The 27557-nt window shown below is 43.3% G+C and overlaps 1 protein-coding gene across 1 annotated transcript in view; it reads left to right on the forward strand.

The window, feature by feature from the left end:
* The window catches only part of XDH (xanthine dehydrogenase), a 411630-nt gene that overhangs the window by 140897 nt on the left and 243176 nt on the right, over positions 1-27557 (forward strand). The window contains exons 13-15 of the mRNA XM_069233805.1: positions 1255-1348; positions 3329-3438; positions 25627-25808. Of these exons, the coding sequence (XP_069089906.1) occupies positions 1255-1348; positions 3329-3438; positions 25627-25808 (386 nt within the window). The remainder of the gene's footprint in view (positions 1-1254; positions 1349-3328; positions 3439-25626; positions 25809-27557) is intronic.

Raw genomic sequence — 27557 nt, forward strand, 5'->3', positions numbered from 1 at the left:
AGGGAAAGAACACTGGTGCTGGGGCCTGGTTAGCGGGGTCCCAGCACACTTTCAATCAAAACTTAGCATCAGCAAAGGCAAAAAGTTAGGGGGTAACCATGCCAAGGAGGCATTTCCTTACAGACATTAAAGAAAGTGTTTGGGATCTGGATTGAAAGAGTGGATGATGCAGGGCAGACTATGCATCATTTCCCTCATGTGACCCGGATGCATTGCTGTTTGAAAGACCACTGAGTAACATTATTGCATTTACTCCTCAATGGAGACCATTACAATTGACATTGAAGCGTGTCACCAAAAGAGGGAAAATGCAAATGCTCAAGCTAGTCACCTGGGAAAGGATAGACCTGCCATGGTGTGTCCTGGTGATAATGTATTTATCAGAGATTGACATCCACGGTGGAAGTTTCCCACTCCATATGATTGTGAGACCTCTGAAGTTATCAGGGTGAAAGGACCTATGATCACCACTCAGAAGGGAATAGAGAGTGTTCCCCAAAATGTCTTGATGTTTAAAAGGATTCTGAGGGGAAGTTATGAGGGCATTGAAGCCTTCTCACATCAGAAATGGTTGGATGACAACATGCTAGTCATTCAATGCGAAAAGATAAATCGACCCCAGGTGTCATCTGACTCTGGCGAAGTCACTGCTGAGATGAGATCTGAGTGTCTGAGCAGCCAGACAAGGTCAAAGATCTTCATCGCCTGACAGCAATAATAGGACTTATCATCAAAGGAATGATCTCCCGTTACTTCCTTGGCAAAGCCAGCAGCTCATAGAATACATGTGCTAATATGCTGTAGTTTGGTGGGTAGGTCATGATTTGTTTAACAAAAGTAAAAATGGGATTAAGCATACTTTCTAAAGTAGGAAGCAATATAGTGAGCAACTCGGCCACTAAGTTCAGATGGTATATGACACGCACCCCAAGAGCCGGGCATGGCAGAACCAATATAATAAAGAAGCAGGACTTCTCAAGGTGAAGACTCGAGTTAAGTGATCTGAGTGTCTTGGTGTCCGCACGAGGTTGACCTGACCCTGATGTCCCCATTATTCACCTCACAACAGCCTCCATGAGAAAGTCAACAACCTTGCCACATGAATGCTGTTGAACTTGTCCACTGTCGCTGACCACAACATCATGACCTTTTGCCAATCTGTTATATACTTTGTTTTTTGCGATTAGTTTGCACAGAATTATTTGTGGCGCTCTGACTTTACCATGCATCGTAATACTTTCAATTTTTCTCTAGGCTGTTGGGGGAAATATAATGACTGCCAGTCCAATATCAGACCTTAATCCTGTGTTTATGGCAAGCGGATCCAAGTTAACCGTGATGTCAATAGGTGAGCTGGGAATACCCCTGTTTTTAGTAAAATGTATAATAACCAAGGTATAGCGAGCCGCATTAGTCTATCTGCGAGAAGAGGCGTACTAGTTCAGTAAGGACTAGCACAGTGGTTCAAAAACACATTATAAAATACAGAACACATGTTCTTAGAAATAGAATCATTTCCAGTTGTGTAGGAATGATGAATGAGATGCTGAGCCTGTCACTTGGTTGAATACATTGGCCCCTTATGGACAAGGTAGCCCAGGGTTCCATGAATAACCCATTGGCTGGGGAATCATAGGCTGTCCCTAACATTTGGACAGCACAAATAATGATAGAAGATCTCGGAAATATGACCCCCTTTAATGTTATAATCGCAGGGCATGTCAATGACAAGACACTGAAACACGCAGTCACTAAGAGGCAGATCCTGCTTACAGACTTAGGGCATATTCATGAAATAATAGGGAAAGGGTAGGAATGTGCCAAACTTAACAATATATGGTGTATTCTTGTAATTCCATAGCGTTGGCACACTATGTGCTGCCTAGCACCAACAAAGGCACCCTTGCACCATCATGCAAGAGTGCCTTCGTCGTAAGCAGGATTGTTTTTCTGCAGGAAGGAGCACCTTCCTGCACAAAACAATCCCCTGAGGCATTTTCCTCTGTCGATGTGTGCTGCAGTACACAGCGAAAGAGAGAAAAAAGCGGTGAAATAAACATATTTCTCCTTGTTATGCCTCACCTGGGGAGGGGTAGCAGTTTTGGTATATTCCCAGGTCTACCACTTATGGTAAATCGGGGAATGAGTCGAAATCCATGAGTGTTGCTTGGGAACACCCATGCACCACCCATGGAACGCCTCACTGGGGCACAATAATGCAACACAGCAATTTTCACTGTGTTGCGTTACTCCAGATTTATCAACTCAGTGAGGGCAATGCAAGGCAGCCTTGCGTGGTTTGAAAAATCACACTTAGGAGTGGCTCAGTGGTGGCACCCTGTTGCCTGGTGCAAGTGCGATGCAACTACAAAATAAATGTGCCCATTAATGTTAGCCCCACACACCCACCCTTAGGATTGCACAATGTACAGAAGTAGGGAAATCGAGGGATGACTTGTTTCCTAGTTCAACAACTAATCGCATTGGCCACCGCCACACTTTTTGTCTATGTAACGAATATCTAATTTTTCTGTGTGTTCTTTGTTTGATATTCCCTGTGGTTGAGGTAATCTTGCCTCTCCTCAAATATTGTGTATGTGAAGCACCTATACAATACCTCATCAATTCCCAGTAAGGTTCAGGATGGTGGTATATTAACCGTGCCCTTTGACACTTCTTTTTGCGCCCCTCTTGACTTTGCCTACCCTACATTGCCCCACATCTACTTTTTTTACTCACTCCTTCTTCTTAACTGGGTGCCTATCTTTCATCTCAACACCCTCACCGGTAGCCATCAAATACCTAGACAAACAAATTTACAGTTTGGATCAAAACAAAAATAGCCTGTTGTACCATATTTGGTAAATGAGCTACATCAAATGTAGCATCAATGGATTTCAAGAACCATGCATTCAAATAAGGCATACATTTCTGTTCAGCCTGATAAGGAAATTCACGTCACTTCTTGCACTGAGCGAAACACATTCCAGTTAATTTCCTTTGATGGTTAAAGGCAGGGCAAGTAAAAAGGGAAACTACTCTGATATTTTTCCAACAGTAAAGGCAGATAACTCAGTGGGCTGAGTGCACACCCGTGACTTACGGGTCATTTATTTTAACCCTCAAGGGGCCATTTAATCTTCTGGGGTTGATTAAATACGCTGCAATAAATTGGGTAACAATAACTATTTTCAATATGTGTAGCCCAATTTAAACTGCTGTCCACTGTGGTTACGTTCTAAGATGATTTTGATTCTTATTGTTTTGGGGTGCGAGATTCCACCCTCAAAAAACTCTAATCATGTTGTGTCTCTTTTTTGATCTGAAGAAGGTCGAAGGACTATCCAGATGGATGAACATTTCTTTACTGGTTACAGAAAAACAGTATTGAAACCAAATGAAATACTGATGTCTGTTGAGATCCCCTACACAAGAAAGGTAGGTAACAGAGTACACTGTGATCTTCTACAGAGCCTTTTTTTATCAGAACTAAATGCTAAAAAATATAAATATAGCAAAATAGGAAATATGTTTCCAGTTTTTTAATTATTTAGCTGATAACCTGTCTGATGTACTTTCTGGTTATTTTGGCAGCATGAAATTTGAGAGTTATGATCAAGACGAATGTCTAAAACACTTGCATAGGTACCTCTAAGTGATGACACCAGTTGTCTATATTGAAACATTCGTTTTATAGAGGTATTGTTCATGTGGGAGCTATACAGAGTTTCATAATTTATAGAATTAGGAGGTTCCAGACAATGCAGAGAAGTATGTATCCCAAATAGGGGTGTATAAAGTTTTTTACTTAAACTTCGCACAGTTTTACATTTTTGTGTGAAAATCATGATTTCTGCACAACATATGCCTAATAAGGTACATTTATGAAGAAGCTACTGCATACATGTTTCAACTTGGCTGAGTTCGATTAGAGGGCAAATTCTCTTGCCATCCATTCGAAATGGTTTTATGGTTTTATGTTACCCAGAGATCATTGCGAGGCAAAGTCAAATTTAAACCAGGAAATTTTGCAAACTTTGTGAAGTGTGAAAATTGCTAAATGGGCAACACTTTGCAGGTATAAAAAAAAGCAAGTTCTCAACCCTAGCTGCCTCAGTGCTGTGATTACAATATAATTGCCATTAAGGCTCAATGCTATTGCGGGGAAGCATGTTGTGAAAGGCTCTTACAACTGCATGTAGTTGAATGGACCAATTTGCAGTGCAATTATTGATCAATGTAAGAAATTGGGTTATTTTTTGAGGGGTTGGAAGTCCCACTCAGGTAACAACCACAATTTGTGTCAATGGCAACCCCACAAAGTCACTACATTAATCTGTGCTTAACCCTCTGGTAGTTTGGCAGAAAAGCAGGCAGGCTTAATTTTGAGGCAATGTGTAAAGTAGTTATGCAGCTCCCAACCAGTAATAAAGTGCAAACACAACACAAGAAAAATCTCAAACCGATGTAGAACAATAGAGTAAATTTCAATAAATTAGATGACACCAAAACAAATTAAACCCAACCAGTAGAACTGGAGTCATGACTTTTTAAACTTTTTAGTGAATTCTGGTGCCTAAAAGATCAAAGCGGGTATCAGGCCACTTCAAAGTTAAAAGTTTAAAAAGTTAAGGCCGACTGCAAAGGAGCACAAGTCTTGTACAAGTGGTGGATTGGGCCCTTTCTCAGCTTACCTTAGGACTTAAAAAGATTTTAGCCAAAAAGGCTTGGAGAAGGTAGACTTTAGTGGGACAAGGTAGCAGGCTGTGTCTAAGGAGGTGTCGACAAAGACGGGAAACTCCTGAACGAAGCTTCTGTGAAGTCATCGCCGATGATGTGAGAAGCTCTAAGCGGGAAAAACTCAGAACAGGAAAATCCGGATTTTCTGGCTGAGAAGGCGGTCATCGACGATGGGGAGCCAGTCGTCATCAAGCCTGGTGAAGATTTTTACCTTTGGACTTTGACAACATTTTGGAAGGAAAAAATCTGCAGCGGGACAAAGCTACAGGCTGTAGCCGGAGAGGGCTCCACGAAGCAGGATTCTGTTACAGAGAGGCCCCACTGAACAGGATTTGCTGCTGCAGAGAACCGAGTGGGAGCTGCTGTGAAGTGGGGCGACCAGTGACACACCTTGGGCGGATCGGCAAAGCAGGTAGTTTACGGTCCTCTGTCAGTTCTCCTGGAAGTTTAAAAAAAAAATATTTTAAGTCTCAGGTTTAGGAGAAGTATAACTAACACCAATACCAAGGATATAGGGCCTGGGGGGGCCACCACTTGCGGGGCTTAGGACTCACTCCTGCATTGGCCAGCAGCAGGGTTTAAGGCCACAGGAGCTTGTTATATCTCTGTAGCTTACACAGGAGGCCAGCCAAGTAGCTTTGGAGTCACTTCTAGTGGTCCTGGGTTGAAGGAGATGGTCCAGCTCTCTTTCAAGCAGCAAGGCAGTCCTTCAATCAGCAGAGCATTCCTTCTGAATTCTTCCACAGATCCAGGAGTGTACTGAAGTGTTGATCTGAGGGTTCAATATTTGCACCTGGTGCCAGCCTTTGTTTGTGGGAGAACACCCTGTCCTACTCCCATCTGGTCCTGGAAAGTTCTTAACTTCTCATGTCAAGGCACTAAAAGGTCTGGGGTGACAAAAATCTAGTGTTAGACTCCTTTTTGTGTGTGGGAGGCAAGCCCTCTGAAATGTAAATAGGGCAGGGAACAGCTCCGCCCCAGCCATTCTGGAAGGATAGCCCATCCTGTCCACACCTATTTACCTTTGTGTCACAGTGTGGGAGGAATACAGAAACCCCAACAGCAGAGCCATTCAAAGTCATGCGACCCAGGACACTGGCAGAAGACACAAATGGTTATGACAAGAAAATGCCAACTTTCGAAAAGTTGCAATTTCAAATTGTGAACTAAAATTTGATTTTACCAGAAAAGAGGATTTTTAAGTCACTAATAATTTGAGTCTATACATGACATCTATACCTGCTCTCAATCCAAAGTTAGCACTTAGTCAATGTAATAACGTAACCCAGTGTTAGCCAATGGGAGCAATATGCATTGCAGTAATGAAAAACTATTTTAGGACTTTTTCACTACCAAGACATGTAAAACTTAAACCCACATGTCTCACTCTTTAAATACAATGCACCCTGCCTTAGGGGCTTCTAGGACCTAGCTTAGGGGCAAATTATAAGTATAAAAAAGGAAGGTTTAGGCCTGGCCAAGGGTTATTTTGCCAGGTCAAAATGGCAGTTTAAAACCACACTACAAGCTGCAAAGGCCGGTCTGATGCATGTTTTAAAGTGCTGCTTGAGTGAGTGGCACAATGAGAGCTGCAGGCCCACTAGTAGCAGGCCCTGGGTAAATGTAGTACCATAATCTATGGACCTACAAGTAAATTAAATTTGCATATTGGGTGTGGGCCAACCTGCCCATGTTTTAGGGAAAGAGCACAAGCACTTTAGCACTGGTTAGCAGTGATAAAATGCACATAGTCTAATACCAAAAACAACAAATTAAGAAAGAGGAGGGGTGAAGGCAAAACGTTTGGGGAAGTACCATGTCAAGGATGTCAGGTTTAACAGTCAACAACATCATGTATTGTTGCCTTTAAAGACAGTAAAAAATTAAATCCTGGAAAGTGTCAGCAACATTCAGATCCCTACACCATGTCCCCAATATTCTATCTTCTAGCTTAATTGCTGCTCTGCCTCCACCTGCCCTCTTTCCCTTAGCCAGTCAGGGCTATTCAGTCTCACTATCTCCCAAACATGTCTCCTCCACAAGCGGCGCTCCCATCGCCTAAAGCTCTCAATTTGGCTATTAAGTGCCAACTCTCTACAATAAAAAAATGTTTGGTTAGTTATCATATTAACGCTTATCTCCTCCGTCTTTAAATATCCTAACTGACGCGGTAGAAGGCACCTTTTTTACGCCGGAATATTTTCAAACAGTACTTTATTTTGATATAATTCTATTTTCTTGCCTCTTTTTAGATATTATTATATTTAGTATGTGTTAGAAATGGGGTCTTTGGTTGTTCAAGCAAGGACCCTCACTCTAGTCAGGGTAAAAGAGAATCACCCTCAGCTAACCCCTGCTTACCCCCTTGGTAGCTTGGCAGAGCAGTAGGCTTAACTTCAGAGTGCTAGGTGTAAAGTATTTGTACCAACACACACAGTAACTTAATGAAAACACTACAAAATGACACAACACCAGTTTAGAACAATAGGAAATATTTATCTAAACAAAACAAGACCAAAACGACAAACATCCGACATACACAAGTCAAGTTATGAATTTTTAAAGATCAAACTAAAAAATAGCGCTTAGAAACAAAAATGCTTTGATGAGATGTTAACACGGCGTCGTGTCGGAGTCGTTCCCAACAAGCCGACACCAGCGGCGCTGGACATGGAGTTGTGTAAACCCCCAAGTACAGTACCTTTGGTGAAGAGTGAAAACAAGCCGATGTGCGAAGTCGGGGATCGCGGCGTCTGTGCGAAATGTTGAATCCACGCACTTCGAGCGGCGTCGGTCAAGACGTGGTGCAGCGACTTCTACGGAGTCGCGGACTTCAGCGGGGCTGCAGCGGCGTCGGGCCTACGAAGAGCGTCGCGTTCCAGCGAAGGTCACGGCGTCGGGTGCAGCCGGCATCACCGGATTCAGCAGCGGCGTCGGTCCGGAGTTGTCTGAAGTCAATTTCCTTGGATTTCCACCAGCTTTCCTTTCAAGGGCCCAGGGACCGGATAGGGCACCACTTGTCAGAGCAGGAGTCTCTCCAGAGACTCTAGGTGCTGGCAGAGAGAAGTCTTTGCTGTCCCTGAGACTTCAAACAACAGGAGGCAAGCTCTAACTCAAGCCCTTGGAGATTTCTTCACAAGATGGAAGGCACACAAAGTCCAGTTTTTACCCTCTTACTCTGGCAGAAGCAGCACTGCAGGAAAGCTCCACAAAGCACAGTCACAGGCAGGGCAGCACTTCTTCCTCAGCTATCAGCTCTTCTCCAGGCAGAGGTTCCTCTTGGTTCCAGAAGTGTTTCTAAAGTCTGTAGATTTGTGTGCCCTTCTGATACCCATTTTAGTCTTTGAAGTCACCTTTCTTCAAAGGGGACTCACACCTACTTGTGAAATCCTGCCTTGCCCAGGCAAGGCCTCAGACACACACCAGGGGGTTGGAGTCTGCATTGTCAGAGGCAGGCACAGTCCTTTCAGATGAGAGTGACCACTCCACCCCTCCCTCCTAGCAGAGATGGCTAATCAGGAAATGCAGGTTACACCCCAGCTCCCTTTGTGTCACTGTCTAGTGTGAGGTGAAAAACAACCCAACTGTCAAACTGACCCAGACAGGGAATCCACAAACAAGGCAGAGTCACAGAATGGTTTAAGCAAGGAAATGCTCACTTTCTAAAAGTGGCATTTTCAAACGCACAATCTTAAAATCAACTTTACTAAAAGATGTATTTTTAAATTGTGAGTTCAGGGACCCCAAACTCCACATGTCCATCTACTCTCTAGGGGAATCTACACTTTAATCATATTTAAAGGTAGCCCCCAAATTATCCTATGAGAGAGACAGGCCTTGCAACAGTGAAAAACTAAATTGGCAGTATTTCACTGTCAGGACATATAAACCACATTACTATATGTCCTACCTTATCCATACACTGCACCCTTCCCTTGGGGCTACCTAGGGCCTACCTTAGGGGTGCCTTACATGTAAGAAAAGGGAAGGTTTAGGCCTGGCAAGTGGGTACACTTGCCAAGTCGAATTTACAGTGTAAAAACACACTTACAGACACTGCAGTGGCAGGTCTGAGACATGATTACAGGGTTACTTGTGTGGGTGGCACAACCAGTGCTGCAGGCCCAATAGTACCATTTGATTTACAGGCCCTGAGCACCTCTAGTGCACTTTACTAGGGACTTAACAGTAAAACAAATATGCCAATCATGGAGAACCAATTACGTACACATTTCAAACAGGAGCACTTGCACTTACATACACGTTTCAAACAGGAGCACTTGCACTTTAACACTGGTTAGCAGTGGTAAAGTGCCCAGAGTAATAAAAACAGCAAAATCAGAGTCCAGCACACATCAATAACTTGGGGAACAGAGGCAAAAAGTTAGGGGAGACCACGCCAAGGATGAAAAGTCTAACAGTATGAATTTAATTACATATATCTGTCAGCACTTTGATGAAGAACTGATAAGAAAAAATAAAAATATTTGATTTGAATCGACAAAACAAATCAGAAAAAAACGAATGAAATATGTATTGTTGCATATGATATTCTGACTTCAGCTGCTCTCCCAAGTATACAGAAGACATTCACCCACCCTGTTCCATTAGAAATCATGGCAGGAGGAAGTTTATATTCTACACAGCTCTTTCACTACCACTGCCTGCACTCTAAACTTACCTTGGTCTTAATATCTCTAGACATGCAGCACCAAAAACACCTAATTCAGAGCTAGCTCCAGTGTGGGGCATTCACATTTGTAAAAATAAAAAGTGTGTCCCTTTATCATAACTAAGATTACAACCACATTTGAATCACAGGATGTTGAGCCAAGGCCATAGAAAAACCGAGGGACTGGTTACAAAGAATTTGGTCCAACATGCACAAATATTATTTGAGTAAATGTCCAAAGGTTGGGAAATTCAAAAAGCCTCCATCCAGTACTCATGGAAATCTAAGCCATTTGTAGATGTTCATTAATCATCTCCCCCTACAGAATTTACTAAGGACTTTCATCAGCTTGGAAGATTACAGCAATAGGTACAGCGCAATGACCATCAGCACATTTACATATTTTCTTTTTTTTCTTTCCAGCAGAAAAACAATTTGCAGTGTGGGAAAATCCCTTCATTTACTTTTTCGTGGATTTTAGGGGTGATCTTACTGGAAATATTCTCATGAATACTCTTTTTTGAGGAGCATTACAAGTGTTTTTTCGAGGTGGGGTGGGAATTGCAGTGAAAAATGTTTTGGATAGCCAGAAAGTTCTGTTTGTGTGTATTCAAGTGTTATCACATGCCCCCAGACAGTATCTCTTTTCTACACCTAGCCATATACTTGATATGTGGACATTCTGTTAGATATCTACATTACCCATTTGCAAGCATATATCATCATAGATCCTTATGCAACTTGTCTTGACAGCACATCTCTAGTATGACCTTATGTTGGTCGCAGAAGTTATATTGCACTTTTTGCCTTGTGGAAAACTTATGCTGAAGACAACAAGACTGAATTGCTTATGGTGGCAAACCAATGATCAGGGCTGTAGGCCTGATTTTATTATTATGAAAACCGCTTTTTATCTTTCTGCGGTGATAGCTGGTTAGAGCAGAATGCAAGCAAGACCAAATATATGGTGTTTAACCCGTACAAATCGATACAGCCTCGGATTTGTGCTTATTACATGCCACTAGAGCAAGTCTTCAATTTTGTGTACCTGGAGGTAATTCTTTCAGCAAATTTCAGCTGGAAGGCTGAAATAGCAAGAAGTGCTCTGAAGTTGCAATAGGAGACAGGGACAATACTAAAGATGGTGACAAAATGAAGTCTGCTGGCCTTCTGCCTGCGTTAGAGGCATATAGGGTCAAGGCAAAAAGTTTGGCTATGTATGGGGCTGCGCTTTGGGGGCTCTTAGCCACTGACGAACTTAGGCCCAGATTTAAGAGGACCTAGCGCCATCCTAAAGACACACTAGCGTAATTTTTTTATGCTAATGTGGTGTTTGATGGCCAAAAATGCAGCACCGTACTTACAAAGTGGCGCAATGCTTGCAATGCGCCACTTTGTAACCCCTTGCGCCACATTATTCCTGCGTCAGGCACATTGAATGCAAGAGGGGAGTTCCCCCATTAGGGGGGCTGAAGAAATAGTGCAAAGAAATCTGAGAGATTTCTTTGCATCATTTTTATCGGCGTTTGTAACGCGTGCTCACGGCAGGTGTTAAAAGGAGGCTCCTATTGTTTTCAATGGGCCTCTGGGTGCTTTGCAGGATTAGCATCAACATTTTTGATGCTAATCCTGCAAAGCGGGAGCTAGCATTACAAATTATGACGCTAGATACCTAACTACCGCCATGGTGTGCCATATATTAAATACAGTGCACACAGGATGGTGTAAGGGGTACAAGACAAGTGGCGCAGCACTAGGTGCAGTGCCACTCTTCATAAATCTGCCTCTTGATGTGGTTGAGAGTAAGTTTGTCAAATATCTGACTAACCTCCCATTCAGTACTCTAACTCTCCCTTTGCTGTCTGATTTGAGTCTGTTCCTGGTGTCCTTAACAGTACAGATGAGACCCCTGCTTTTTTGGCATAGATTGTGGACTACACCAGAGCTTGAAGCTTATAGATACCCTCTTAGAGAGGTCCTTAATATTGCCAGTTATCCAAGGATTGCATGGCTTTCCTATATTAAGAAAATGTTGAAATCACTTGCATTAGAAGATCTGTGGGTTAGCCCAGAAAACTCATCTGCTGTCTCGAGGCAGCTAATGAAGAATCGCTACAGGGACTTTCTCTGGGGCGAGGTTATTAAGAATTGTAGCAGGGGAAATCTATCTGACCAATTCTTCGATCATAAGATCGTACCAGCTTTTGAGCCCACTTTAGATGCCATTCAAGTTTCTATCCCGAGACAGTTATGTCTGAAGTTCAGATACAGGACCCTTCCTATGCTGGATTTTGTGGCTAGATGGAAGGGCAATAATGTCTTGAGCAATGCCTGCCCAATTTTTGTTAGTGCCCCAGAGACACTTTTGTACTTTTTTTTGTGTGGCATACAGGGTTCCAAGGAGTAAATGGGTTTATCCAATTTGTAAGCTTCAGGGTGCAAGAACCTTAGGCCCAGGCCTTATGCTGCTAAAAGCTAATACGCGTGAGTGGTCATTATTGAGCTTGCCAAATTTTTGCATGCAGCCTGGATTATCCACAGGAAGCAAGGAATCAGTACTGAATCTTTGCTGTACTTACTGTGGCCTAGTTGCAAATTTGCTAATTTGCTTAAGCTGCGATGGGTCAAGGTTGTACCACCCTAGAGGTGTGTTTGGAGACTACTGTTATTTTAATTTTTAGCACTTTACTATTGAAGGTTTTATGTACTATTTTTTTAAGCTGTTGAATTTATTGGGGTGGACGAACATTTCCTTATCCACTGGTATTTTATTGTATCCTATGTATTGTATAATTGTATTTGTGCTTTTATGGTTTCCTTAACCGAAATAAAGCTTATTGCTTACTTATTATTATTATGAAAAGTTATGATAAAGGCAGTTGGCCTGGTGCATTATTTGTGACAAGTGTATGTTAAGGTCAATAGGCACTTAAGGCTGTATTGTTGTTACTTTGCATTAAGACCTGCGGAGAGGTATTTTGTCACATGGAATCTCATCGAGAACAGTAGTAGGCAAGGGTGATGATGTTGTTTGCCCCCTCCGAATAATGGGGAAAGATGATCTGCACTGTAATCTTCATTGTAAGGCCATCCAAGAAGATGTAAGGCCTGATTACGAGTCTGGCGGTCTTTAGACGGCCAGACTCGCAGTGCCAGTCAGACTGCCACACTCCCGGTGGTCCGACCGCCAAATTACGACCTTGGTGATTGGACTGATGCCACCACCAGGCACATGGTTCCCGGCTGTGTGGCGGCGGTCAGAGTCGTGGTCAGCCACGGTGGCGCTGAGTTCGGCACTGCTGTACTGACTACAAGTCCAGTTTCTGCCAGCCTTTCCATGGCCGGGACCCCGTCATGAAAAAACTGGTGGAAAGCCAGTGCTGGGGAACACAGGGGGGCCCTGCACTGTCCGCGGCCATGTTGTGGTCAGTGCAGGGGCCCCCCTGCCCAGCACCCTCTGTGCGACGGCATTGGCCTTGGCTCCATGAGGAGACGAGGCTTATGACGCTGCAGGGTTTCCAATGGGCTAACTGGCAGAAACCTCTGATTTTTATGGGTTTCTGCCGGTCAGCCTAGTGAAAACCTTGTAATCGGCCCGGAGGGGGTGGCCACCAGCTCTGCAGCAGTCTCCATGGGGCTTGCGGCCCGACGGTCAGTCTGCCAACCTCATAATGAGGCCCATAGTATTTTATTTTGCCAACTGTAATTTTGTACTTAATTGTAGCTTTATTACTTTTTACTTGATGGGCGCCTTGTGGAAAGACTTATGCTTAATACAGTAGGCCTGAATTGAGTATGGTGGCAAGCCAATAATAAAGGTTTAGAAGCTGATTGGTTCATTGGGACATGTCATGTCAGACACTATAGATCTGATCTGTTTATTATGAAAGGTGATAATAAAGGCAGTATGCCTGATTTATTTATTAAAATGTATATGTTGGCGCATGTTGGCGGTGTGGCTATGCAGACAATGGAGGCAGACGCGTGCGGCTGAGCTCTGCTCGCAAAATCCTCCCCAGTGCCAAACATCCTGACCCCGTGCCATCCTGCAGCCACGGAACGGGTAAAAGGAGCTACGCAGACTTTACTTTAACGGTCTGGGCAGGACAGAGGATCCCCGAGACAAGTGCCACCAGGAGAGCATCAGGGGCCTGCTGCGGCTCACTCGGCTGATAGAGGTGCAGCAAACTGTAGCCTTTCCCCAGGCCACCGTGCAAGATAGCGAGGTGCGGCCAGGAAGATCTCACCGACTGCAGCGGGGTCTGCGAGCCACCTGGCCAGTGGTGACGGACAGAGAGGGAAGCCCGCTGGCCAGACCCGCAGTGTGGGTCCCACTTGAAACACAAAGCCTGCCAGTGAGAAAAGGTTGCAACAGATCGGGCAGGAGAAGACGGTGACAAGGTCGGGGCACAGCTGAGCCACCACTGCATGCACAGGGCAGCTTCTGAAGGACAAATTTGCCGGTGAGTGGCACGCCATGCTCCAGAGGCTCATAACGTTGAGTTTGGCAGGAGGCCTAGAGAGACGCCAGTGGGAGAGAGCCATCACCCACGCCCAAAGACAGCATAACACCTGGGCTGTGGTGGTGAAACAATACATGTGGGAGCAAACTCCATAGAAGGAGGGGGTGGAGGAGCACCCTCACGTGTGGAACATACTAAACTCACTGAAATAGTTAAATAATCAGAAAACAAATTAGAAACAACAAGCTCATTGGTGCAGACTCTTACCCAACAATGCGTGCAAATGTAAAAAGACATGGCCAAGATCACCGACCACTTGGAGGATGCTAAGGGGAGGTCTAGGAGGCACAACATACGCCTGATAGGAGTTCCAGCGAAAACAGAAGGACACAATGCTGAATTGTTTGTGAACAAATGACTGGAAACAATAGTACTGCATGAAAAACCATCACAATTCTTCTCTTTAGAATGTGCCCATCAACTCCCAGCAAGAACACCAGCCCTAGGACAACCATTGCATCCGATCTTCATGTGCCTGATGAACTACAGTGATCAAGACAACATATTGCAAATCTCTCACAACTATGGTCCATGGCATACAGAAGGGCAAAAGGTGAACATCTATCCCAACTACACCACCCAGGTTCAGAAGCCGAGGGGCACCTTTGTACCAGTTAAAAAGGTGCTCTGCCAATTAGATTTCATGTACACACTTATTTTCCCAGCAAAACTGAGACTGGTTCATAAAGACAAGACACATTTCTTCTTCACCGCACAGGATGCCTGGAGCTGGCTGGAATGACAGGGACTTTGGTCTGGGACAGCAACGGCACTAGAGGATACTCATGACTAGCAACAAGGGTGATGTCATAGAGGGAAACCCACGGGATGCAGAACATCACCAAAAAAAAGTGCAAATGACAGCAGAGCAAGGGCAGGCTGTGGTCAAGAAATGTAAGGCTGTACTGGACAACAACAGATGGAGCACTATTGTACCTGAAGAAGGAGGTGGTTTAGAGAACTCAGAGTCGGATACTGGAGAAGTGCAAATGTCAGTGGTCACATCAATGATGGCGGGCCACAGATTTTGAGGGTGATGGCCACCTTGATTTGCTCTTCGGAACTGTAAGTAAAAACGTGGTACGGTACGAGATATAGTGACCAGGCTGGAAACAGAGCACACCCAAACTTATTCAGAAATGAATCTGTAAGCACTGGGCTATGGGGAATGGGAAGAGGTGGGTGGTAGCTGTAAACTGCCTTTTAATGTTCACTGTAATAGTAGTGTGAACCCCACTGCAAATTTGTGAATCTAATGACTTTGTCATGTTGTTGAGGTTTTGGGTACATACATAATGTCAGTTGGGAGGGGGTGGTCATGTTCTCGATCACAGTACGGTAAGGTAGGGAGGGGGCCTGCTTGGGAATGTTTAATTCAGAAGCAGACAGGAACACAGAGGAAACAATGGGACAACGGGGTCGTACTGCACTGCCCACACACACCAGTACTAGTGTTATGTCAAGATTCACAGCGGGAAGCGCTTGAGGCCGACCTCACAGGCCCATAGTCTCCCTAGACGCTAATAAAGCGTTAGAGAATGGAAATATCTTTCCCTACTCTTGGAAAGGATGGGGTTTGACTCCACATATATCAGTTGAGTTAAACTGCTAAACGAGAAATCACTGGCTATAGTCAGGATAAATGGACTGCTCTCAGATACCTTTGGCATAAGAGGGGCACTCAGCAAGGCTGCCCTCTTTCCCCAGTGCTTTTCGCACTGGCAGTGGAACCACTGTCAGAATTGCTGAGGATCAACACCAGGATCTGGGGATGGCTGGGAAATTTCAGATGGGAGGAAAGGGTGTCATTGTATGCCAATGACATTATTGTCTAGCTATGTAATATACACACCTCACTAACACGAATAAGGGAACTCTTTGATAACATGGGTGAATACTTTGGATTAATGATTAACTTGGAGAAGTCCCTGTTGTTCCAAATGGGAGGTTGGACCCAACACACCACATTGTCTTTAAGAGCTGAACATCACAAATTCAAATACCTAGGTATCTGGATCACTAAAAGTAGACCTTCCTTCATGCAAACCACAAGACAGACATCATTCACTGGAGTGCATTGCCCTTGCTCTTGCTTGGCAAGGCGGCTCTGTTTAAGATGATTGCCCTCCTCAAGCTGCTGTATGTCCTGCAAAACAGTCCATTTGAGATTCCTAACACCTTCTTTAAGTGGGTAAATGCTTTGATGAGGACATTATTATAAACCGGGGACAATCTCGCATTACACTGCAAACTCTCCAGCAGTCTAAGTACGAGGGAGGCATAGCGCTTCCCAATATTAGAAAACATTATGAAGCAGCTCAGGTTGGGTGGGTGAACGAATGGGCCTACGCTGATACCAAAGACCCCACAGTTTGGATGGACAGGTGGGGAATGGGAAAAACAACTATCTACATGCCCTTTATGGGGGAACATTGAGCAAACAGGCTTGTCCAGCAACACACATGGTACAAAAGGCATGGATGGGCTATTTGCTAGAGATAGACTGGGTACAAAGATAAACACCTCGCACACCGCTATGGGAAGGTACCAAAATACCACATGTGTCTGCAAAGGCCGGGTCTCAGGGCTGGGATGCAATAGGGATATCTACACTGGCTGAGGTGTGGGATGCAAATGGGATAGTGCTGTTCAAGCATCTCCAGGCTGAATATAACATGCCTACAACCCAATGGTTAAGATACAGACAATTGCGACATGCCCTGAATTGCAGTATAACTAAAGATGAAGAAACTCAGGAGGATTCCCCCTTGGAACTGCGACTGTGACTGCTAGATGGGCATGTACTACATAGATTAATATGGTTGAAACACACAAGGGTCAATGGGAACCCTTAAGGAAAGGTTGGACTGGCAGGAGGCATTGTGTTTCTCATCAGAGGTGGCTATCAAGGCAAGCTACCTGCTCATTCAATTAAAATTGCTTCACAGAACATATTACACTAGAACATTGCTTCACAAAATTGGAAGGGTCAAGGACCCTTATTGTCTTCGGAACTGTGGACAAGAGGGCACATTTATTCACACCTGGTGGCAGTGCCCTGGTATACATATATTCTGGACCGCTGTACAGGCATAGGCATCCCTGGAAGGGGAAATGGGAGCACCGAAAGCACTGAACCCCCAATTGGCCCTGCTGGGAATCTGGGGCCCACAGATCTAATGCGATACCGAGGACTTCTGGTAAACATTGGTTTCATGGTAGCAAAATGAGACATTGCCCAGCTCTGGAGTAGCGATGCCCCCCTGTCATCGAGAAGGTGGAGGGAAGAAATGGCATGATGTAAAATAATGGAAAGCGAGATTTATAGGGATAGAGGCTGCCCACAGAAATTCAAGAAGATCTGGGGTCCATGGGATCTAGGTGGATGAGATAGTGGACAGGTTCCACAGATAACACGCCGGACACTGAGGCAGAAGGGGCCGGCATGGGGAGAGAACATGGGTGACTGGGTTTGCTCCAAGAACAGCCCATGAGAACAGAACCATGATGTAAATGGGACTGACTTAAATGTAAGGGGATTGGTGTGTGGCGGGAGGGTGCAGAGGTACATTGGTTGGTCGTGGACACTTGTTTAGAAGATCACTGTGGCAGAGTCTGTAAGTTAATGTTTGTGTGATTGATTGCCGTCAAAGGACATTGTAATACATTCCTGTGCTTTATATCTAAAATCCAATAAAAGTATTTTTTTTATAGTACATGTTCAGGCACATAGGCGTTCACCCTTTAGCTGCTGAACCCTTTTTTTAAAATTGGAGTACTATGCACTAAACCCGTCATAATTTGTTTTTACATAGAGTATCCACTCCAACTTAGTGTTCTTTTTTTCAACATCCTGGAGTTTATAAAGGTACCCAGAGTTTATGGATTCCCTTGGAGGGCACAGAGAATGAAGCCAAACTATAGCTAAATGTGGTTTTTTGGGGGGAAAAACTTGAAAAAGAGCTGCACAAGAAAGTGTATGTTTTTTGGCTGTAACATTTTTGTCACAATGGTTAATTATTAAAGCGCTATACTGTTATGTTCATTATGAGACCTTTGTGGTCACTGTGTTTTATAGGATTTTTAGTTTCTCTGATAACGTGTGATACCTAGAGGTAACGACTGAGTTGCAGCTTGTTATGATTTGTGATTGTGTACCACGCATGCAGGAATTTATATGGTAAAAACGAATGAATTCAAAATAGATTAGAAGGAAACGTGTATACGATACTGAGTTTAGAGATCGAGATCATTTGTAGATCTCTGAATTTGGGGTTAATCGTACTATCATGTGAATCAAAGAGCATTTTGCTAAATCAGTTCTTTTTTGCACACTAGCTTACATTTGGACTCAAAAAAGGAAGAGAAATACATTTGATAATAAGAAATGTCTACTATTCTATATTCCCACATGTCTCCCAATATAAACAGCACCCCTCTTTAGTGGTTGGGCCTTGCTTCTGCAACTCAAAATACCCCAAAATGCGACCTGGAGACATTAGCACCTTTTTACAATTTGGATAGCTGCAGAATTTGGGCCCTAGCCCAGCTACTACCCAGAGACACTTCCCTAACCAAGGCATTTCTGAAAGCCAGGCACTTGGTGTAACATGTGGATTCCATGACATGTTCTTACCCGTATGCCTTGTAAAACTCAAACTGTGGCTAAAAAATCACGTTTTCTCCACATTTAAGTGAGAGGAATTTCTGGAAGCTGGGGGATTAACAAAATTCCTATCACCCGGTATTCAACCCATTTTTTTGCTAAAAACAGTGCCCCACTTATGTGGGTGGATCCCAAAATGCAACACTGATGGATTGATTGTTTCCAGTCAAAACATGTCACTTTTTTGGAATGTGGGTAGTTGTGGCTTTTGGTCTGGGCTCGGGCTACGACCCATGGGAACCCACCGAACCCAGATAGTTCTGGAAATGAGACATCCAGTGGAAGGCAGGGTGGTGTAGCTTCTGTGAATCCCCTATCTTTTCTTATCAACAATGCCCCTCAAAACTCAAACTTCGGTAAAAAACACACACATTCTTCACATTTCTGTGAGAGAAAGTTCCAGAATCTGCCGGGATCCACAAATTTCCTACCACCCAGTGTTTCTGCCCTTGTCTACCCCACTTATACGGGTAGACCTAGCTCCTGTGATAGGAATAGATCAAAACAAGGATCTTGCAAACTTGTTATGCTCTTCACATGGACCAAGATTTGTTCCTTTCCTGCCATGGGTGCTAAGCCTACCCATATGGGTGAGGCTTCATTTTTATCAGGACAAGTGTGGGAACATTGTGTGGTAGGAAATTTGTAGATCCCCAAAGATTCGCGAACTTTCTTGCGCCAGAGTTTCTTCTCAACCACTCTCCAGCATCGACCATTGGCTGATGGGCACACTGGAGACCTAGTGTGGACATAAAAATTCTAGGTCATATATTCTAAAAGAAGAACATTTTCGTTTTAATAGAAATTTAGTGAAATTCACAAAATTGTTCCAAACTTTCCTAAAAAAAAAGTTTGTCTATCTTCCTGGAATGTTTTGCGACATTCCTTCAAGTAGGGAGCCACTAAAAAGGGAGTGGGGGGTTTCCAAAACATTGGTGCTGATTCAACAGCACTTTTCAATAAATTGACAGTTGTGAGAACGGTTACTACTTTTCGGTATTCACAAATAGCACTTTTGTTGTAACTTAGGGCCAGATGTAGGAAAGAAGCAAATTGCGACTTGCAATTTGCGAGTCCGTGCGACTCGCAAATTGCAAGTCGCAATTTGCTATGCAGAAAGGTGTCTCAGACACCTTCTGCAACTCGCAATGGGGTCGCAAAGACCCACCTCATAAATATTTATGAGGTGGGTCGCAGTTTGCGACCCCATTGCGAGTATGGGCACTCACGGGGATGGTGGCCTGCTGGAGACAGCAGACCACCATGTCCGTGACTGCTTTTTAATAAAGCAGTTTTTTTTTTCTATCTGCAGCCCGTTTTCCTTAAAGGAAAACGAGCTGCACTTAGAAAAAAAAACGAAACCTTTTGTTTCGGTATTTTTCAGAGCAGGCAGTGGTCCATAGGACCACTGCCTGCTCTGAAAAATTGTTTTTGTGATCATTCACAAAGGGGAAGGGGTCCCATGGGGACCCCTTCCCGTTTGCGAATGGGTTACCATCCACTTCAAGTGGATGGTAACTGCGATTTCATTTGCGACCGCTTTCGCGGTCGCAAATGAAATTGCATTGCATTGCGAGTCGCAAATAGGAAGGGAACACCCCTTCCTATTTGCGAGTCGGAAATGCATTTTGCGAGTCGGATCCAGCTCGCAAAATGCATTTCTGCATAGCAAAGGGGCGTTTTTCGCCGTTTGCGACTCGCAAACCCTTTGCTACATCTGGCCCTTACACTTTTGTACTAAATTACACTTTTAAAGTATTTTCAGCACTACACATGTTGAACACTGCAACAGCCTTCCATAGAAAATAATAAGTTAATGATGACAATATATAACAATTGTATATATTTTATAATTGATTACAACATATTTAATAACCTATTTAATACTGTATAATTAAAATAATAAATATATATGACTTTAATCAGTACAATTTTTACATGTATTCCTTAACATTAATTCATATTATTATGTGAGTTGTGATGCTATGTAAAGCATAGACTATGTAGATAGGCTACAAAAGGTTATATGAAGCAGTGGGTATTAAGAATGTTGAAATAGACGGGCCTTAGGAAGTGCCAGATAGATAAAGTGAATGGACAATATATGTGGTAGCTTCATGTTGAAAAGTAATATGCTTACCTTGTAGTAATTTTTGTGGGTTAATTCTCTGAGTGTGTATGAGATGAGCTGTTTAATATCTTGTAGAAGGTAGCACAGTTAAATACAGTTAAAAATATAAACAGGGTGGTCTAGATTTAGGAATATGGAGACTTCCGTAAATGAAATGGTGCAGTGACAGACAAATTGAAGCAATGAATGCTGTACTTAGGAAGCTTTTGCTACTCTTTTACTAAAGAATGCAGTTTCTATATTGGTTAATTTACATGAGACTCAACTATTTCATAAGTGGTATGTACTATGCAGTATTGTAAACTTTGACAGTACTAACAATAGATAGTTTGCTAATGCTTGACGATATACGTACTTGGTGGTTTGCACTATTGTACAGAATAGGGAAGTTGCATTCATTTTTGTTTTCATGGGTTGCCTGACATCTTTCCAGAGATCTCAAATGATCCTGTGACAAGTCAATACAAAATACTGGCTTTATTCTTGATCACCTGAAATGTCAAAAAACTAGTTAGAGTACCATTCCTAAAGTATACTGTGATATCCTTCCTGATATTCTCTTCCTATAAATATTACAGTGCCTTCCATTAATTTATTATTTTGCTCATAAATGTTGCACATCTAGTCCAATTGGTTTGCCCCTTTCCTCTACCGTGGGCAACCTGCAACTTTGTTATAGATGCTGTAGACTATGCAACTGCTTGTTTTGCTTTCCATGCAGCGCTGTCTGCACTATATGTGCTCTCTTGACAGAGCTTGCGAGAGAGTGCGTATGCTGCAGCTAATGTGAATTCTCCAAAATTATCTTCAAAAGCTGCATGACGGAAGTCGCCACATGGATGCGCACAAAGTGCCTAAAACTCAATGCCTAGAAAATGGAAGTCCTGATTTTCAGACCCAACACCTTCCCCTTGGACGCCACCTGGTGGTCCACCGAATTAGGGCCCACCCCTGCACCCACCAAATGGGCATGAAACTTGGGCATCATACTCGACACCAAACTCTCCATGAGACCCCAAATCAATGCCATCACATCCACCTGCCTCAACATCCTCCACATGCTCAGAAAGATCTTCAAATGGCTCCCCTTGGACATCAGAAAGACCATCACCCATGCCATGTCCTCTACTATGGAATACCCACCCACCTCACATACACTCTCTAGACCATCCAAAATACAGCCACAAGACTGGTTCTCAACATTAACTGCCACACCCACATCACGCCTCACCTCCAGGAACTCCACTGGCTCCCCGTCTGGAATGCTGCCATTTCAAGATACTCACACTCACCTAAAAGCACTGCATCAGAAGGAACCTACCTACCTCATCCGCCGACTCCAATTCCACCATCCAGCCCAGAACTTCAAATCTACCTTACTATCACTCACACACATCCCTCGCATTTGCAGATGCAGGAGAAAAGGATGCTCTTTCTCCTACCTAACAGCAAAAACCTGGAACACCCTCCATCAGGACATCAGAGCAGCCACCACGCTCACAACATCCCACAAGAAACTTGCAACCTGGCTCATCGACTGATGCTCCTGACCTCCCACACATACTCAGCGCATGGATACCTTCAAGCGTGATTAGGTTACCCTCTACAAATACTTTCACATTACATTATATTACTATATTTAATTAGATTACATCCTCAATCTGCAACTGTGTACAGGTACGAAACAAGGCTGCATGACGTTAGGATACCTCCCAAAGTATCTTTTCACATTCTGCCCCTGGTTGCAGCAAAGTTTAAAGGTGTAGAAGTAACTTTTGCATTTGGTTGTCTTGCCCCCCATTTCCCTCACACAAATAATGTATTTTTCTATGTATTACTTTGGCTCCTCCACGCTCCTCATTGTTACTTTTACATCAGTTGTTTTTGTTGGGGTTCCTTTGACCAGTTGTTGCTGTGTGTCTTCCATAGCTTAATCTTGTTTTACTCCACATTCTACTTTGTCTCAATTTTGGATCCTCTGGCAGTTTGTCTTTGTTGCCTGATTTCTGTTTGACTTGGTGGGTTGCTATAGCACCCTGCACACTCACTTACTTCAGTTGACTCCCACATTAGGTGAATGTTGTCTGCTGTTATCACTATCACACCTTTATCTTTTCTAACTTTTTATTATAAACTATTTTTAGTAGCCTTTTTAGCAGCTTTTCAGCATCAGTTTTTTATTGATCATCCTTCCTGCTAGTAATCAGACTGCAAATCACTGCCCATACATTGCCCAAGATCCGATATGACCAGTCAAACATTTGAATCCTGATGGCTTGTTGGTTTCAGTCTTTCTTTATAAATGAAATGTGTAGCATTGCCAATCTTAAAACCTGTTGTTTGTGCCAAAAGCCATAAGCCTAGGAGGAGCCAACTCTGGACCTCGTCCTCATCCAACTGAAACCTAATTCGGTTGTGACACGACAAGTCCATGTTTGGGTATACTGAGGTCATATTTGCAACACATAGCAACAAGAAACAGCATATCATACCTTACATGTCATATTACACTGATAGAAAACAACCTTAAAATCCAGTATTTGTGTGTCAATTCAACAAAAGCTTAATATTTCAAATTCAAATATATATATGAGCATCATTCCGTACTATTTATAATCCTTGGTTGCAAGCACTCAGATCCACCTTTCATTCCACCAAGACCACACATGTTAAACTGCATGCATCCCGAAATGTGATCTGTGAACTCTGCCCAGCTGGACACCTGTCATGGTTCCACTCATCCCAACCACCAGGGGACAAGTGTCTCCTTAGCTGTGAGGCAAGCAGCTATAGACTCATACACAACAGTGCTGTCAGAACTGTTATCCTTCAGCCCCTACCTGTTGTCCACATCCTCGCGGAAGAAACAAGGCCATCTGAAAACCTCAGTGCTAAATGTTGAGAGGACAAATGTCAGTGAATGAACTGTTGCTGTGGCCTGCCATCCTGCCACTTGGATGGCCAGGGTTTACACGTCCTTTGCCCTCCCCTACTAGGAACAATGATAATACAAAAGCAAGATTATGTTGATAAACAGGGCACTGCCTACATTAGATGAACGCCATCTGATGACCCTTGTGGTTACGCCAGATATTGATGGTAGTAGGCTTATAGAGAGAGTAAATGAGTGACCAATCTCAGAACTTGTGACATATTTTCATTGTTATCAACCCCATTACCCCCCACCATTTGCAATTTTGATTTACTGGGGTCATAATGTGTCTGGTAAGGTACCATCTGGAGGCTGTACTCTGAGACACAGTATTTAAAACTCGCCTGTCTTCATTCCCCTTTTCCTTTGGGATGAGCTCTTTCAATGACTGACTAATCTCACTCAAAATCCTCAAAACATCACTGATTTTACCCTCCTTTACTTGTTTGCTGAATGGACACCAAGACAGAGAGAGCCCTCGGGTCCGATCGTGACTAGCCACAGACTCTTGCTGCCATCTCTTTGACACCTACTCTACAGGAGCCAAAATAGAGGGATCTGGGATGCTATCCTCTTAACCCTGGGATTCCCTGATTAGGCCATGCCTGGTACAGGTGGCCTCAGGTATCCCCAAAGAACTCATGGGTAGCCCACCACTCTGTTTGCTAGACCTCCTTTTTAACACAGGGAAAGCTGCTCTGGGAGCTACCCGACCACCAGGACTGCTCCACAATTTGCACATCCTGCCTGGTATTGGAAGAGCCAGAAGAATCATCCACAGCTCCAGATTTTCCTATCACACACTTTAAGAACTGTGTTAAATCTGGGTTCTTTCACTTCCTCTTACCAGCCATCCCAGCCAACACTCAATTGGACTTAATGTCTGAAAGCAAAGCAGAAAATATCAGTGCCCGCCCCGGTCACAATGCCTATTTCTTCTGTGTGTGTAAGCAATGTACTAAACAATGTACTAAACAATGTAAAAATGGCAATGTCCTTCCCTCACACACAATTTCCAGTTCAAGCATGGCACATGAGCAAAAGCAACATACAAGAAATTTGTATTTAAACAATTTCACTCGCAATATCTCAAACACAACAACTTGTGACTCATCAAAAGTTACACCCTGATTAAATGATCTGCAAACTACAGCTAAGCACAACTGGACAACCCTTACTCTCTCCCCCCTTTTATGACCACGTGCCTTTTATGACCACGTGCCTAGCTCCATACCAGTCCGCCCCAACCACCTCCGCCGTAAAAATGTGCCCCTCACACTTTCCACAGGGCGGGAAAGCAGATGCGGGGGACGTGCCATTACTGCGTTTCATCAATATACAGCCCCTGCCTCCCACCAAAGGAACAGGGAGTGCATTCTCAATCCCACCAGGAACGCGAAGAGCAGAATGGTCTCTGAGCGGGCCAGAACATCACAGGCAGTTGTGGTAAGGTTGCTGCAGAATCCAGCGGGTCTGGGATTGCGGGAGAGAAAGGTGGAGGCTAAAATGGCCCAAGCCTAAAATATAAATTCCAGTCATGTGATTCTGGACCAATAGTGATGCTGAGATTGCTTCATGCATTTCCTGCACACTCATGACAGGCGGTAAGACAAGCCGTCACAGGCCAGGCACATGTGTTCTTCCCTCGTCCCTTTTCTCAGGCCATAGAATCGTGAGGGCAGGCAGGAGACAGAGATCCAGGGGCGGCCCCTCCAAACATAATTTGATCAGTCCTCTTCATAGTAGAAATATATACAGGTTGTTGCTGTTTTAGTTTTATTGTTTTATTGTTGTTATACATATGATATATTTCATTGTTGCAGTTGTTGCTATTTCTAATGTTCTTGTTCTATGTATATTGAATCCGTATGTTGCTTTATGGGAACGCAGGTGAATAGAAAGTTTGCAGAACGAGAATCTAAATAATCACAGTTAAGAAAAGTATATTGTTTGTTTCCCTAGAATGAATATTTCTCGGCCTTCAAACAGGCCTCTCGCCGTGAGGATGACATTGCCATAGTCACTTGTGGGATGAAGGTGTTGCTTGCATCAGGTAACCAGGTGGAAGACATAAAGTTAAGTTATGGAGGAATGGCCCCAGTAACAGTATTGGCAGGAAAGACATGCCAGAAGCTTGTTGGGAGGTAAGAACACAAGGATATTATGCTGAATATACTTGTGAAGGTATCAATGTGGGAATCTGGACCAATGATTTATAGATTGTGCCCTCAATGTAAACAACCTGTGATGTTCTCTAGGACCCTCTATTGGCATGTGGCTCACAGAAACATGCTCATACGCATACTCGTCAGGTTTGTATTCTGCAAGAAGTAATAAGGCAGCTTTGTCAAACTGAATGCACGTGTGCTGGATCAATGACCATACATTATAAGAAGGGGACTCTTTTATTAGCATGACAGCATAGCCAATGCAATATTTAAAATCACTTTTGTTCCTCTGCATGCTTTTATCACAAATGATGTGGAGTGCTCACAGGCCCAAAATGCATGTGTTGATTCACTACTACTCATGAGATGATAAACATTTAGCACACTCCCACTGCAATCTTTGAGAAAAGGAGTTTTCCAAGCAACTGATGACGCAGAAAAAGAAGGACCAACATATATTCATATATCATGTAACCAAAATCGTATAATGTAGTGTGATTTTAGTAAAGAAAATAATGTACGTGGGAAATTGTGCCCTCGGAGTAGTTCTCCATTATTATAAACGGGCTTAATTAATCATGAAGAATTGACAAATGTAGTAATCCGTCATAATTGCAAATATGTTCTATGATTTTCTTGTTGAAACTGTTTTATGCTTAGCTTAAATTTAGTAGAGGCTTTGGCCTAGTCGCCTGGTCTCAAATTTAACTGCGTGGTTTTCACTTTGATTAACAAAAAGACATTATTCCGTATTTTTCCAGTAGAGATGACTAATACACTTATCTCCAAGGTTTCGTGCTAGGCCAGTTTCATCCCCTTTGATACAAGGTCAGCTCCTGCAGGTGCGGACAATAAAGGCTTTAAGATAAAATTAATTGGCAAACTTTGTTGCAACTTGTGTTCCAAGGCTCCAAGGACAATGTATGCATAAATGAGTACTAGGAGAAAGACACTATTCATTGGTCAAATTGAAGCCACCCTATGAACCCTCCAATGGAAGACCCTGCTGAATTTGGAATGTTTCTTACTTAAACCCACTGGACAAAGAGAAGTCAGCCATTTTCCTTGATGCCATCTTTGAAGCCAAATGCCAGACGCCATCTTAGACGACATCTTGATGCCCTTTTCTCTATTTTAGAGAAAGAGACTTTAAAATTCTCACCCTAGAGACTTTAACTTTAATTTGCCCCGTCTTGCCCATGCAGTAACTTTGCCCCTTTCTCCTTGCTGCCGCAAGGAAACTTGCCCTTAACTTTGCCCCTTTAAATCTGCCCCATGCTGATCGAACCGGTACCTGAAGGACGAAGACTTTCTTGAATGCTGTTTGTATTTGGTAATTATGAAAGGATAATTGTATTATGCATTGTGTTTCCTTCCTAGGTACCAACTGCTTATTTTGATAGGGCCCAAGCTAGAAGTTTCCAAATTTGTGTTGACTAAATTCGTTGTGCATGAAGCCCCACATGCCAATGCTAATTAGAGGCTAGTCGAGGAATTTATCTAATGCACCGTGCTACATTGAAATCTTGTTATGCTGACCGATGTATGAAATTAGTCAAATTCAATTGCTTATATTAGTGATTTGCATTGCTATAACCGAGTGCATTATAACCCAGATATTGCGTAGATTGCGTTTCTTCCGCCGTTATGGACAGTTAGTAATGTTCGTATACATATACCATTTGATTTTGAGACTTACTTATATTGTCCTAGCTTTGTTAATAT

This window comes from Pleurodeles waltl, chromosome 5 (assembly GCF_031143425.1).
Source record: "Pleurodeles waltl isolate 20211129_DDA chromosome 5, aPleWal1.hap1.20221129, whole genome shotgun sequence".
Lineage (NCBI taxonomy): Eukaryota > Metazoa > Chordata > Amphibia > Caudata > Salamandridae > Pleurodeles > Pleurodeles waltl.